Raw genomic sequence first — 16,133 nt, forward strand, 5'->3', positions numbered from 1 at the left:
ACAATGACAACAACACTGCACACCTCCTCAACAGTATGAAGAGCCACAGACTGACCCAGACCATCTGTGACCCTCTGCACTCTTCAGGACACAGGGTGGACTCCATCTTCATCTCCAGCAACCACATCAAATACAGCTACATCTCAGAACTCACATGGACCGAGCACTCCATTGTCCACTTCAGCATCTCCAGGCCCCACATGATGGCCAGTGACCCCTCCCCAGCTGGAGTAAAATTTCAGAGAGCAGTTGGACGGACGCCTTCAACATCTACAGCCCAGCTGCCACCAACCAGCGAAGGGGAACTAAGAACTTCACTGCCTGGATCACCAACTAAGCCGACAGCATAGCCCCCATCAAGAGCAACAATCAGAGAAGATCCTCAAGAATGGCCAGCTGGTCCACTAAAGAACTAATATAAGTGAAACATGACAGCAAACATAAAGGAAAGGAGATGACATGCCAGTGAAAACACGTCCGGCAGGGCAGCCTCCAAAAGCTCCCTAAAAGCTTTACTACCGCCTACTAAGGTCAATAAAGAAGATAGCCCTAGCCACACACATCAACACCAGCGCCAAAAACAGCAAGGAACTTTTTTACATCATTAAGCAATTCTCCAACCTGGCTGCCAGCAACATCACACCTTCCGAAGAGCTTGTTGACAACCTCAAGAACTTCTTCCATGACAGGATTTCAACCATATACAGAAACTTTAAACCCAAACCTACATCTACAGAAAGCCTCAGCAGATCCGCCTCCATCTCAACTGACACGAGCCACAGACTAACTAACTGGAACCACATTTCCACCCAGGACACCACCTCCATCATGAAATATAGCCATCGGGAGCTCCCACAGACCCATACCCATACCACATTTTCAACCTCGGAGACCAAAGGATCAGCTAGGAACTAACCTATCTACCTTTTCAACACCTCATTCATCACCGTGACATTTCCTACCACCTGGAAACATGCTGAAGTCAGACCAATACTTAAAACCCCTCTGCTGACCCCAGTGTGCTTCTCTCAAGTCCACTGACATGATTTACACAGGAGAGTTTTGCAGAACAGTTTTGTCTTTGTAAATCAGTTACCACCACAACTTCTGGGTCAATTGCAGATGATTTTCCAATTCAAATATAAAAGGGAAATGCCCCGTTCATGCCTCCTCCTATTTACTGCGTTTTAGGAGCTGCAAAGATTTTTTACATTGCAAAACCCAGTGGTTCGGAGAACTGCAGGGTTTGTCGCCTTAAAATGGCTTTTAACCGTACTCCTTCAATTTGCTGATACAGCTACAGATTAGCTAAATAGAGTAGTTGATGTTGTCAGTTACTTAGAGGGGTAGGACGATGATACACAGTGCCTAAATTATGTGAGGGGAGGTGATTAGAGGATATTTTTTCCTCACCCTGCTTTCTGGAGAGATGTGCAGTTCCTTTGGTTGAAATCAATTAATAGGCACTCACATGCCTTCCAGTGGTCCCTAGGGCTGATCAGGACTCTGGACTTTAAACAGAACGCCAGCTTCCTGCAATAATTCCTTCTGATATAGCTTTTAGAAATCCCTCAAAAAACTAAAAATGTGTGCTCTGTCTCATTGTGAGTTACTGTTTCCAGGCTGGCATGCAACCTTAGCCCTTCACAAGTGTATCAAGAACTCCCCTACACCTTGGAAAGGACTTACCTTTAAATTCTCCCATTTCTTGGCCGCACTCTGCCACAAAACGCACGGTAAAGTTGGTACTCCTGTAGTAGTGGTCAGAAGCTTTACAGACAAATGGAGGCATTTCCTGGGGATTGTGACAAGCCTTCACAGCCGTTAAACGGGTATCGGCATCTGTTGGGAAAGCGTTTGGTAAGAACACAACAGCGACTCTGGATGTAGGATTTCACGATACCCACTAATGTGCATTAATCAAATTATATTGTGTTGCTACATCGCATGTCTGCTGCTAACACCAGTAAATAACAAATGCTACTTGTACCCAATTTAATGGTACTCAGTTTACTCACTTTTCAAAGGATGGCAGACTGAGACAGCCAGGGGAGGGGACTTCGGGGCATATTAGGACCCCTGCCCTTCCAATTAGCACATGATTTTTTCCAAACCACAGCAAAGCTCTATCTAAGAGATTCTGAGTCAAAACCACTATATCAAAATAAACTGTTTAATTTCTCTGAGCACCCTCTAATGGCCATTGAGGAACCTCTGATTAGCACCAGAGGACTTAGGACCTGCAGTGGTTAAAAAGGAATACATGGGTCCACGACCATGGAGCGCCTTGAGACCCTCACAGGTAAGTAGTCACGCTTTATAAGATTACTGATTGATTGATTGACTAGACCATGTGAGAGATGGGAAACAGAAGTCTATGCCTTGGGATAGCTACCATCTGCTGGGATATGTGTCCAGGCTCCAACCCACAATTAACGTTACAGTAAGAGTGTTTCAGATTACAAGAAGGTAATGTGCCAGATGTCACATAATTGAGTCAAGGGCAGCTGAGACAAACATGAAATCATATGCACAATGGCAGAATCTGTGACAATGCAGTTTAGCAACTCATATTGTCTTGAAAAAATGTCTTAGGGGCATATTGGCAAGAACCTCTTTAAAATTATAGCTGTTTTAGCGGCAGGAAACTGTCGCTAAAACAGCGATAATGGGCTTGCTAATATGTGTTATAGAATTCCAATAGAAGTCCAGGTTAGATGTCCTGTACATCTAACCTGGGCTTCTTTTGGAATTCTATAACGCATATTAGCAAGCCCGCTATCGCCATTTTAGTGGCAGAAAACTGCGATAATTTTAACAAGGTTCTTGCTTATATGCCCCTTTATCCCTTTGAGCTTCACTCTCCCAGATTCCTTCACATCGTAGCCAGGTCTGGTGGCTTACAGGTAGATTAATCAAGCATTTTTGCGAGCGCAAACTGTGCGAATCGCAAAAATCGGCCGTTTGCGCCCGCAAAAATGGCATTTGAGATTCATCAATGGTTCATGAACTCGCAATTTGAAAAATCGCAAATAATTGCGATTTCTCAAATTGCGATCGCATTTAAGGAATCTCAATTAGATATGCCTTAAATGCTATTCATGAACCTTTTAAAAATTGCGAAATCGCGATATTGGGCCGCTATTTACCGCGAAGTGTAACTTCGTGGTAAATAGCGAAAACTCAGAAAAATGCACTTTAGTGAATTTTTCTAAGTTGGATGTTACACACACACATGTCCTTTGGACATGTGTGTGCGCAACATCAGTCTACATTAACATTTCAGGGGTGCTACAGGGTGTCCTTTGGACACCCCTGGCGCCCTTGAAATCGCATCCTTATTTGCGATTAGCAATTTGCTAATCGCAAATAAGGAAGCTGTAGGAATCGCAATTTTATTTGCGACTTGTACACGCATCCCGTTTTGTGAGTCTTTAATAGCGATTCCTTAATAATCGCTATTAAGGACTCGCAAAACGGGACTTTGATGAATCTGGGGGTAAGTGTACTATTGCTTCCATTGTAAGGCCTGTGCATTACCTCATTGTCACAGGTTAAAATTCCGGCGGGTCACTCAGCCTTTCATTCTTCTTAGGACGATAAAACGAGTACCATTGAGTTACGTATCAATAAACATCTGTTTTTCAACACCAAGAGGCCCTTCTGGGTGAGCCGGCGCTTTACAAACACCTATGTTATTATGCTTTTGAGACAGCTCCTAGACAGCAGGAGGTGAGGTGAAAACGTGTTCACATATGAATGTGTTCCTTTGTTGCATACAATCAATTCATATTTGAACTGAAACTATAAATCGTGTCACTCACCAAGTGTGTTGTTCTCATATCCCTGCATGCACATGTCATCAACCTTGTCGCACGTTTCTATGGAGCCTTGGCAGAGGGGCGAACCGTGACCTAGGCACGTCCCACAGCTCAAAGAGTGTCCTAGAAAGGAATGGCAGATGTCATTTGTGAGTTCTAACACCGACATCTTCTTCAACTGTTCTGTCTGACACAGAGCCCCAAAACAGTGTCCTTCCCCGCAAATGAAAGTATGTGAAGCAAAGACAGCAAACACATCAAACGACGTAATCAAAATCTCGAGCAATGCAAACCGCTCCTTACACAAATTTCAATGTGCACTGAGCATAGGAGGAGATCTGACCTAAAGGCCTGAGCTGCCAACTTTGGAACTAGGTTACCGGTTTCGAGACCCAGCGACGCTTCAGCATCCTGAGATTCTGGGAAAATCCCCAAAAGCCTGACCCTCCTCATGCAATCTATTTCTCTTGCAAAGATCTCTAAGGGCCTTGTGCCAACTTTGAGCAATAAAAACGGAAGGGGTTATTTACAAGGCTGCTGGCCAAATAGTACATCATCTCTGCCTTTTAGCTGGCCAAAGGCTAAATACTAGAGAACATGGACAATTTGACTGGCCCCTCCCCCGATAAATCGTTTGAAAGAAAGTCTTTATTTAAACCTAAATAAAAAAAGGACTCCAGGCAATGGAAGGGTGGTGACCATTTTGTAATGGTGATACTACATGTATGAATCCTTTGAAGTAGATGCAAATACAAATAATGTACAGTAGTTTTTATAATGATAAGTGTGAGGGTTAAGCTAGGCTGTTTATAGATGAAAAAACATTAAAATACATTTTGAATGAACACTTGTATGTAATTTTAATATTCAGCTAAGAAATAAAGTAATCAAATGGAATTTAACAGATATTTTGCACTGCCGTCTAAAGTGTTTGACTGCCTGCAAATAATAAATACTATGGTTTTAACCCATGTTTCATGAATGTTTTTATAATTCATGAGGATACATTGTATTTCCTAATGTTCATCATCGTCCTTTTGATGTATTTTGAGGGATGGGCAATTTTTGGGCTTTTTATAAAACCTTATGCTTGCTTTAGGCTTCTTTTTAAGAGTGATTGTGCTTGCTGAGTATTTCAAACCTGGCACCAGAGCAACAGTTGATAAGCATTAGCTAACAGGGAATAGACACAGGCTATATCTGTGACCCCTGAGGGAGGGATAGGTACAGCAGACAATTGGTGCTTAGGGTCTCAGTGCTTTTGTGACACTTGCAGGAGGTAAACTGAGTGAGACACAGGCTTTTGTGGAATGGGGAAGTGAAAGCAGGAAACAAGTGAGCAATTCATCTAGGTAATACACAGGAAATGTTCACCCAGCTGTCTAAAATAAACACACTTTATCATACTGTTCATGCAGAGAGTGAGGTAAGGTAAGGTACATTTTATTATGCATAGTTAATTAACACCAGTGCAAAATGTGTTACAAAAAGGATTTAAAATGTCATAAAAGTTTGTTCATTATAATCGTCCTTAAAAGCATACAATAAACGACTCAGTCTGAATTGTACGAGAGCATTTTCCCTAAGGGAGAGCAGCGTATTCCCATGGGCCCTGATGACCGCCTACTTGTTGCCTATGTCGATCATCGTTAATTTTGGTAGTTTTGACAGTCTTTGCTCGATCATCTCAAGGAACTTAACGTATCTGCAGTTCGGTTTTGTGTTTGCAGGATTCAAGCAGGCGAGCACCGCTTGCCTTCTAGTGCGAGTCCCTATCTGCTTGAACTGGTCCTTTAAGAGCTGTTGGCGGGCTGGCTGAAGCTCTTCGCAGAGACAGGTCATGTGGAGTATGTCGCCCTTCTCTAGTTTGCAGAAAGGGCAGGCTTCGTGGTCGTTGCTCCTGAGCCATGGTGGAAGATGCTCTCTACTAGGCAAGACCCCTAGTCTTTGTTTCAAAAACCTTAGTTTTGTCGCCTTTGGATAACCCTGACTGAAATATGATTGTGGTTTCAGGGATTTGTATGAATTTAATGTCATCCATGCGTGGTTTCTTTTTGCAAATGCAGCCTTATCCTCTAATAAGGAGAGAGATTTGATGTTTTTCCAGACTAGTTTTTTAAACGGGTTATGCCCGAGTTGCAAATCCCAGATCTCGGGTAGATTGATGTCCCCCAGGGCTACCTTCAGGTATGATCTTGCCGGAGATACGTCCCTGCTTTGGATATCTAGCCATAACAACAAGTTTAGTGTGTTAGGAGTAGCAGAGCGGAGTTTATGGCAGCAGATGATGTAAGCTCCCTGTCTGGCAAGAACTTGTTTTTGCAAACCAAATTCCAGCCTAATTTGGGTGGGTGAAGTATAGGACGGTAGTGAAAACATTGTTCTGTAGGCTTTTGTCTGGATTGTGTCCAGGTTTTTAGAGTCTCTTCCTCGTAGCGCCTCGCTGCCATAGCAGATAGATGGGAGTAGCTTGGCCTGAATAACTTTCAGATAAGGGGTCAGAAACGGCCCCGTCAGTTGATTGGCTACATTTTTTAATGTGACGGCAATGCAAGCCCCTCTCCTTTTTGATTCCTGCTTCTGCTGCGCAAATGTACCATCTCTTTCAAAGATGACTCTCAGGTATTTATAGTTAGTCGCTGGCTCTATTTTTTGGCTGCCTAGGGCCCATGACTTCTGTTGTTTGTTTTTGGTATTGATCTACATGGTGCGTGTCTTACTCAGGTTTATTTTTAGTTTATTTTCCGTTGCGTATCTGTGCATTTGGATCAGAAGCCGCTGGAGAACAATGTGGGTGTGACTGAGTAGTACGACGTCGTCCGCGTACAAAAGATTACTCAAATATTTCCCTCCCAACTTCAGGGAATGGGAGTTGCATGTGTTGAGTATGCTTGGTAGGTCCGCCATGAACAGTTTAAACAATATTGGGGCAAGCACACACCCTTGCTTGAGGCCTTTGGTGGTGCGAACTTTAGATGACAAGTGTGTGCCGCCTCCTAGCTTCACCTGTACCCAGGTATCAGAGTGGAGAAGCTTCAGCATACTTAGAGAGTGGGTTTCACGCATAGATGTTTATTGGTCGCTTGTCATAAGTGACCCCTTCAGCCAGATTGACATTTTAGTCACCTACACAATGTACCTCGAGAATAATAGTTGTGATTTGCATTGCACTGGTTTAAGTGGGTAAGACCCCCGTCTCTACTGAGCCCTCATTTAGATCTGTGACAGTACTGTCTCAGCAAAAGAAATCTGGAAAACAAAAAAACTATAATAATAAGATCTGAGGGACAGGTTTAGAGGCTGTAGCTGACAAAAGTACTTGTGGAACGGGAAGGAAGTAGTAGGACTAGAAGGAGGAGGAGGATGACAAGTAGGATAACAAGGACTCAGGGGCCAGGAACCCTGCACAAATCTCAAGAATTACATACTCTGGGAAGGAACTACATAGTTTTAACAGACTTTAAGTAGCCGGCTGTGAGAATGGCTGGAATTTCACGCACGAGCCATCCCTAGAGAAGGTTTGTTAGCACTGAAAATTAGTGTGGAAAGCACAGCACAAGCAAGGCTCAGGGAAGACTAATGGGCTAAAGGAGCTGCAGGCATGGAAGTTAGGGCTGATTAATTGTCGCTCTCTGCCTAAACACGAAACAGAAATCCACCTACTGTTAGAGGAGAACAACTTAGACACCCTGTATATTACAGAAAGCTGTCTCAAAGACGGCTCCTCCCCTGATATAGTAATAGCCCTGCCACCAGGCTATAAAATACTCATATTGGATAGGATTTGACAAGTAGGGGTTAGACTGGCCATCCTAATGTAGAATGTGTACAAGTGTACCACTGAGGCCCTCCTTATTAAAGGGTGTGAAGGCCTCCTCTTCTCAATGTCGTAAACGCCCACATACACATTATCAGGGCTCCTAATCTATAGACTTCCAGGCCCCTTTGGAGATTTTCTAGAAAATGTGCCCGAAGCTTTAGCCGGTATGCTATTAAAGAAATCTAATATCACTATATTAGGAAACCTAAATCTCCATATGGAGGATCAGAACCTCCCCAGCATCCAAAGACTGTAATTGGATTTAGAAAGATTGCAACTTGTTAAGGGTCACATTTTGGATTTAGTATTTTCTAATGACCCCAAAATGTAGGTTACACCTCCAGTTCTGGTACCCTGGCCAGATCACTATATTATTTCCTTTAATTCAGGGAAGATAGGGAGAGAGTACCAGGGGAACCCCCACAATGCCAAAACTATGAAAAGGCACTGGGAGAAACTCAATTCACAGATATGGGGGAACACCTTAACAGATCCAACTATATTTAACACTGAGATACTGGTATTGTGAAGGAAGCATATTCCAGGTGGGGAAACCTGGATTACTCAATCTTCGGATGAAGTAGCCGCTAAGGTCACCTCCAAACAAAAAGCCTAACCCAGGGTGGATGGATGGTTTAATCCCCAACTGTTAGTGCTAAAGAAAAATCGCAAAAAAGTTGAAAGGGACTGGAAAAAAAAATGATGATAAACAACTCAGAACCGTGCATAAATCAGCTACCAGAAACTACCACAACAGCATCAAAATAACGCAGGCAAAGTTCTTCGAGGAGAAAATCTGTGTGTAACTTTAGGACTCCTAAATGCCTTCTGTGAACACCGAAAGTCTTAAAGTTAGGATTTTCCTCAGTTTAGGAGTCCTAAAGTCTAACTTTACTACTCCTAAACTGAAAAAAATCCTAACTATAAGACTTTCAGTATTCACAGAAAGTATTGAGGAGTCCTAAAGTTAGGAGTCCTAAATTTACTACACCTAAACTGAGAAAAATTCTAACTTTAAGACTTTCGGTATTCACAGAAGGCATTTAGGAGTCCTAAAGTTAGGACTCCTAACTTCTGTGAATACCGAAATGAGTAAGTGCCTTCTGTGAATATCAAAATGGAAGTAAGTTTAGGATTTTGTCTTAAGTTAGTTCTGTGAATCGAGGCCTTTGCCACTCATTTCCTCTTGAAAGTAACAGATATATACAGCCCTTTAAAGCCAATGGGAACCAACCTCAAAGTGGGAAAAGGGTCAGGTAAAAGCTCCCCCTTTAAAAACCATCACCAGTCTCCCGCCAATTAAAGCAAAAGGTGTAGAAGCATTGATGGTTAAGGTGAAGTCTGGCTCCCCTCTAGATCCAGCCCCACTGCATATCCTCCAAACAGTTAAACCTGTCATCCTCCCTTCCTTAACTAAGGTCATGAACTAGTCTCTGGAAATGGACATTGTCCCAGCTTCATTGAAACACCCTATTATCAAACCCCGTTCAAAAAAGCGAACACAGATCCATTACAACTAGGTAATTACCGCTCTATTTCATTGCTGCCTTTTGTGGGCAAATTACTGGAAAAGCATGTTAACAGATCACTGTCGGAATTCCTAGAAACTAACCAATGCCTCCACCCCAACCAGATGGGTTTCCAGGCACAGCACAGCACGGAGTCTGCTCTGTTGGTGGTAGTGGAGCAACTCAGATCATCGTTAGACCAGGGAAAACCAGCTGCCCAGCTCCTCTTGGACATGAGTGTTGCTTTCGATCCGGTAGACCACCGTTTACAATGGAGACTCCCAACCAGAAGGTACCATGTTAAAGTGGTTGACATCATTTTTGGAGGGAAGAACATTCCAGGTATTGGAAAATACCACCCTCTCAAAAACTATGTCACTTAGGGGTGGGGTACCACAAGGGTCCTCACTAACTCCCACACTATTTAATGTATATATGGAACCACTCACTAAGATTGTCCAAGAGTTCAACATCTCCATGAAGTCCTATGCGGACGATACTCAGCTGGTGATCTCATTTGATCCAAAAAAACGCGAGAACTTTGAGAGACTATCACCATGTATGAAAAGAATCAAGGAGTGGATGACACAAAGCTGCTTAAAATTAAATGGGTATAAAACAGAGATAATGATCCTCAGGACCAAGAAAATTCCCATGCCCTCCATAAGCTGGCCCGAATGTTAGGGCAGCCCATCCATACCTAAAGAAATAATTAAGAATCTGGGTTTTTGGTTAGAAAAGGATCTTTCCATGGCAACACAGGCTAAGAAAGTTGCAGCAACCTGTTTTGAACTACTTAGAAGTCTCTGAAAAGCCTGAATAGGATCCCAACCCAGGTCAGGAAGACAGTAGTCCATTCCCTGGTAACCTCGCGGCTGGACTAAATATGTGACCCGCAGACTGCAGGTGGTCCAGACTGCAATAGCAAGACTGCTGTGAAATGTCCCGGCTCAGGAATCGGTAAAAAAGACACATAAAGGGGCTACATTGGCTCCCAATAGAGGCCAGAATCAAATTAAAGACTCTAGTCATGATGCACAGAGCTCTACATAATAAGGGCCCTGGGAAAATCAAGAGGCTGGTATCCTCTTACATCCTACATAGGTATTTGAGAGCAGGCTCTGAGGGACTTCTAAAGCCAGCTAATGCCAGGAGGGAGAGGTGTGGAGAAAGATCTTTCTCCCACCTGGCTCCCAAATTCTGGAACTTTCTTCCACAGGAATGTCGAACACTGGACAATGGTTTGCAGTTCTGCAAGAGAATTAAGACATGGCTGTTTAAGCAATGCTTTAATGTCTAGTCAACAAACTACATGTCTCTTAGTGCTGGGAAGTCCTAGGGCAGCCATGCGTTCTATAAAACACAAATATTAATCCCCACTAATATAATAAAGAGAGAGCCCAAACCTTTGAGGCGGGTAATCTCAGGCACCACAGCACCAATCACAACACCCAATACAGCGTTGGAAAGGGCAGTTGCAGCAGAAGGACATAGGCTATGCAGACGCCCACCATATACATTTAAAAGGTAAAAGAACCGTGCCAGCAAAGTAGTCCCTTGTGGGCCTGTCTGTGTTGTGCTGTGGGCGTGTGCTGGGGGTGTGACAAACGCTGGGGGCGTGTGGCACGTTCCGCCCTTCATGCCATGTCTCATATCGTGTGCTAATCCCACCCTGCTCCCTTTAAATACCCCTGCACCCCATAATCATAATCCACCCTTACTCCTTAAAATACCCCAACACCCTTAAACACTAAACCATCTTAACCCTATAATATACCATGTACCCCAAAACCCAAACCTACCCCTGTACCCCAAAACCCAAACCTACCCCTGAACCCTAACATACCCCTGTACCCAAAGGGCCCAAACCTACCCCTTAACCCTTAAAATACCTCTAAACCTCAAAACCCAAACCGAGCCCTGAACTCTTAAAATGCCCCTGTACCCCAAAACCCAAACCTAACCCTGAACCCTAAAAATACCCCTGTACCCCAAAACCCAAACCTAGCCCTGAACCCTTAAAATAGTCCCTGTACCCCAAAACCCAAACCTACCCCTGAACTCTAAAAATACCCCAATACCCCTATAATGGGTGTTTACCCTCCCCGGGTAAGTACATTGGTGGCACGGCGGCCCACATCTCCAGCAACATACTCACATTTTTTCACCACCCATTTGAAAGATGCACAGGTCTCTCTCATTGATGGCCAGCACCGACATCCACTTTTAGACACACCTCCCGCCACAAGTTCTAGAATTGCGAACTTTGGAGCTGGGGAGCTACATTCGAATCTCGGCATCAGCTCAACATCCTGTGATTCCAGGCAAATCGCTCTGTCTCCCCGTGCCTACCACAAATGAATGTGTTCTTCTGTAATGTAAATTGTGCCCATGCCATGTTGTCGAGTTCACGCTATATATTATTGCAAGGAAAAATAAAGTAGGGAAACTCGAGTTCACACACTACTGAACGCGCACTCTTAAGTGCATCAGCAGTGCACTGTGAATCGGATCGTTTCACAGGCCTGTCACAGATAAGAAATGCTATCTAAACGAAATCCTACAAAACAATATACTACTGGCCGGCAGCAACTCATACCCGTACAATGTCGGGACGGGCTGCTAGTAATAATAATAAAGGGCCAGGACCTGACTGGAGGGCTATGACTACCAGAATCACAAGACCCAGGAAAAGAAGAACCAGGCCAAGGTAGACCTAATCTACGAGCACCAGGGTTACCAATGCAATCAATTAATCAATCAGGGGATCTTCAACAAACAGATAATGAGGGGATCGTCAACAAACAGATAATGAGAAACAGAACAAGAAAAAAAAAGACATGGGGTACTAAGACCAGGGTGAGAAAGAGCCACAGGATGTCGAACAGGGGATTGTGTCCCATTTTACAAAAGTATGAAGTAACCTTAGGCTCTGCACCATTACAATGAGGAGAGCTGTAAGGGCGTGAGTTCACCACTAGGACTTGAGGGATGAGGGCAACCAACCCAGAAGTATTAGAGCCAGGTAGAAATCCCAAAGAGGACCAGTACCAAGAGACCAATGGAAAGAAGGAGCAGAGACAGGGGACCCACAAAGATCGGATCAAGGATGGCCGAGGGGTCAGAAGCGAAGGGACCAGGTCCGGGAAGTGCACAATCAGTAATGACAAGGGAGAGAAGGTTCTGGAGACCCTAGATTAAAATGATGAGGCAGGATATAACGGACCAGGAGGTCTAGGGCCATTATGACAGGATACGATTACGAGGGTCCATGAGGGTCAGACTGTGGGATCCTAAATCAGGGTGACAAAGACTACATGAATCAGGGTGACCCTCAACCTGGGAAGTAGGAGGATCAATGCCAGAAGGGGTCATGAAAACCTTACACCCGTAGGAATAGGATGGGACCGGAATACCAGGGGACTTAAAGGCCCAATACAGGAGGACCAGTACTACATAATCAAGAAGAACTAGAAGCAGAAGGATTAGAAACAGGCAAGTCAGGGAACTAGATAAACTAGGAGAGCAGGACTAGGAGGACTGATGGTTGAGATATATGATTAAAGGGGTGAAAGGGTTCAGGACCTGGAGCCTGTGAAACAGGAGACCCAGAATTCAAAGGGCTAACTGAAGGAGTACATGGGAATGATGACCAGAAAAACCAGGAAGAACAGGGACATGACGTTGTATAGCTAGCATTAACTGGAGATCAAGGAATATCAGAAACAAGAAATGATAAAATGATCTGTGGTGAACCATAACAAGTTATTGCAGAACCATGAGGGTAAGGAGCAGAGGTTAAGGACCAGGAGGATCAGAACTAGATTTCGAAGATATGGACCAGGAAACCAAGATTAGCAGGACACGGACCAGGAAGACCAAGGGGACCAACACCAAAGGCCACCAGAAAACCAGTGCAGTGAGTGCAAGGTAAACTAAAAGGATCTTGAGCAGGAGGGCCAGAAACAGGCCTAATTGGGTCATACAAATCGGGACCTAGGGAACTAGGGCTCAGATGACCAAGTGGGCCAGAGCCATCATTACATGTAGCTGGACCAAGGTGAAGAGGATCAGATGTAAATAGGCCAGTCAGAAACAAGAAGACTGGGGAGACTGGACAGTGATAGCAAGAAGGACCAGCAACAAAATGAGCAGTTTCAGGAGGACATTGAAAAAAGAGAACCTGGATCAAGAGGCTCAGGATCAACACTGCAGTGGCAGTAGAACTAAAAGAACAAGCAACAGATGCAAGAGGACCAAGGAAACGCGAACCAGAACGACAAAGACTAAGAAGATCAGGATGCAAGAGGCAAGATGGGCCAGGACCTGCGGTATCAGGATTATGTGGTTTAGGAAGAGGACCAGGGCAAAGTGACCAGGGCCAAGATGACCAGAAAGGAACAGACCCAGATAGGCAAAGACTGGGGGAACCAAGAAGGGCTGCAATGATCAAAGTAATTTGGGAATACAAGACCTGTGGCCACAATACCAGGTGGAACAAAAAGACAGGGACCAGGGCAATGGGATGTGCCAAATCCAGCGCAATCAGGACAACAGGTTTAAGTGGAGAAGGACCAGACTGGCAGGATTCTTGTGAGGATTAGTAGTACTATGATCAAGAGGCCCAGGAAGGGCTAATATAAGGAAGGACCGGGAAGGTGAGGGTCAGGAAGGGTTAGAACACAGGAACACCCGATTCAGGAAACTACTACCAGGGGGACCAGAAGCAGTTGAACCAAGGCCAAAATGAGGGTCTAGAGGACCAAAACATCCCAGAAAAGAAAGACTTGAATCTGGACCAGGAGGTGGACCAACACCAGATGGCATGGACAGACCTGGAGGAGAATGGGAGCAGGAGAACACCTGCTAGCTTGCCACAAAGAAGTGAGGCTTAACATTGAGACGAAGTGTAAAGTAGTTATATAGCACAAAAACAGTAATAAAGTGAAAACACAACACAAGAAAAATACCAATCCAATTTACAAAAATATAACACATTTTAATAAATAAAATAATACCAGAGTGACAAAAATCCAATAAGTAGAACTGGAGATATGCAATATAAAAAATATTAGATAGATATTGCACCTATGTGCACAAAGCATAACTCCTGGTCATCTGGCAGTGCTAGACCAGGGGAAAATCATAGGTTCAGACTGACCATGATGAAGTGCAGGTGGAATACAGGGAGCAGGTTAGTCTCACTGAAACGTTACCTTCTCAAAGTCCTGTGCAACAAGTTCCATTCACGGTGGAGGAGGCTACAAAGACCCGGAAGATAATTTTGGATGTTTTGGCACAGGCTGCTGTTGCTGTAGTATGAAGAGCTAGTCAGGTGTCACAGCAAACTAAACAATTGTTTCCTTGGGGGAAAACTAATACCTATGCTTCCTAAGCAAACAATCACAACGTTGATGTCTGAAAAAAAAATGGGCACACAGAGCCTTTCAGAAATGGCTTGTGAAAATTAAGATTTTCATAACTCTGTTTTTTGCACCATGCTTTTTTGTTATGCATTTTATTGGCTCTCTTTGTGATATGCTGCAGACCTTAATGAGAGAACCTTCGGAGTATGATCCAAAGAGGTCAATTAGGGGCTTCAAATGGCAGGTTAATAAAGGCTCCAGTGATATTTACTTTGCTCAATGCACTTTGTCATATGTATTTAAAGGCCAGTGTTGTGATACTCTGTGGCTAGACAGGTCCTGGTATTGAACTTTTAATATGTAATGACTGCATACAGTTCTGCAGTTGTAGGGACGTAATTTAGGTATTTTGCAATAACTGATGGGTTGGGCATAATTATGTGAAGATTGGTTGGAGAGGCAATTATTTTAGATGACTTTTTTAGGAACAAAGGGATATATTTACAAGAACCGGTGCAAGGCGAGATGTACCCCCTCCCCCCCACCCCCTCCAGGGCAGGAGGGAATGTATCCTCTGAAGGCCTGACTCCAGACAAGCTGGAGGACAGAAGGGAAGAAAGGAAACTTAAATTGCCACGTTGCCAAGCTAAAATTGGAGGCAGAGAAAAAAAGAAACAGGCTTTGAGGTGTATCAAAAGAAACAAACCATGGCCATGGAGGAAAAGAAGTTGGCTATGGAGGAGAAAAAACTTATTTTGGCTCAGGAGTTGAGTCTGCGGGAGCTGGATATCAGCACCAGGAGGCCTGAGTCCAGCAAAGATGACAGCAATTCTTCCATGCCCTCTGACAGGAGAGTTCACACACCCAAGGTCTGGTGACTGATTTCACAATGAGGGACGACAAAGACAGATGGTTTGAGCCCAGCAAAATTGTCCAACAGATGCACAAGGTCCCTGAGTCCAACTGGGAATGTAGTTTGTGGAGCCATATCCCTTGTGAGGGGCGGAGAACTATACTGGCCCTAGAAGATAGAGACAGGATGAGATATTCCCCCCATGATTGAGGCCTTAATAAAGAAGTTAGGCCTGAACTCAGAAAGGTATAGATAGAAATTCAGGGATAGTAAAAAGATTTACCAACAGATTTGGGTGGATTGTGTGGTTTCATTTTGCAAAGCATTGGATTGTTGGGTGAAGGGTAGTGAGCTAAAAGATTACCAGGGGCTGTATATGTTGTTTGCAACAAAGCATATGTTCAGTCTTTGTTTTCCAGATAGGTGCCAGCACCTTGTTGATAGCAAGGTCTAGGATCCCAGAAAGCTTGCTAAGGAGGCGTACTGCTGGGCCAGCCCAAGGTTTCACAGAAAGGTATCTTGGGGGATCACTACAAGGGTGCGCAGGGTCCTCATCAGAAGAAACGGGAAGGGACAAAAAGAGTAAGGTGTTCTCTAAAGAGAACCAAACTAGGTGTGAGGGTCAGGGTTCCCATCCTCCTGCTGGGAAGAAGAAATAGTAATCTGCCAGTAAGTCTGGAGAGAAGGCACTCATAAGGTTTTATGAGTGTCAACAGGAAGGACACTACAAAGGGATGCCAAGTGTCCCAAGCAGACACAGACCCT

General features: G+C 44.1%; 1 protein-coding gene across 2 annotated transcripts in view; it reads right to left on the reverse strand.

Moving 5' to 3' along the window:
• LOC144767716 (uncharacterized) overlaps window positions 1–16,133 on the reverse strand; it is a 323,524-nt gene that overhangs the window by 290,165 nt on the left and 17,226 nt on the right. For both annotated transcript variants that reach the window (XM_078651106.1, XM_078651107.1), the window contains exons 2-3: window positions 3,825–3,944; window positions 1,690–1,842 (exon numbers count right to left, since the gene is read on the reverse strand). In XM_078651106.1, coding sequence (XP_078507232.1) covers window positions 1,690–1,842; window positions 3,825–3,944 — 273 coding nt within the window. The remainder of the gene's footprint in view (window positions 1–1,689; window positions 1,843–3,824; window positions 3,945–16,133) is intronic.

The sequence above is a fragment of the Lissotriton helveticus genome, chromosome 7 (genome assembly GCF_964261635.1).
Source record: "Lissotriton helveticus chromosome 7, aLisHel1.1, whole genome shotgun sequence".
Lineage (NCBI taxonomy): Eukaryota > Metazoa > Chordata > Amphibia > Caudata > Salamandridae > Lissotriton > Lissotriton helveticus.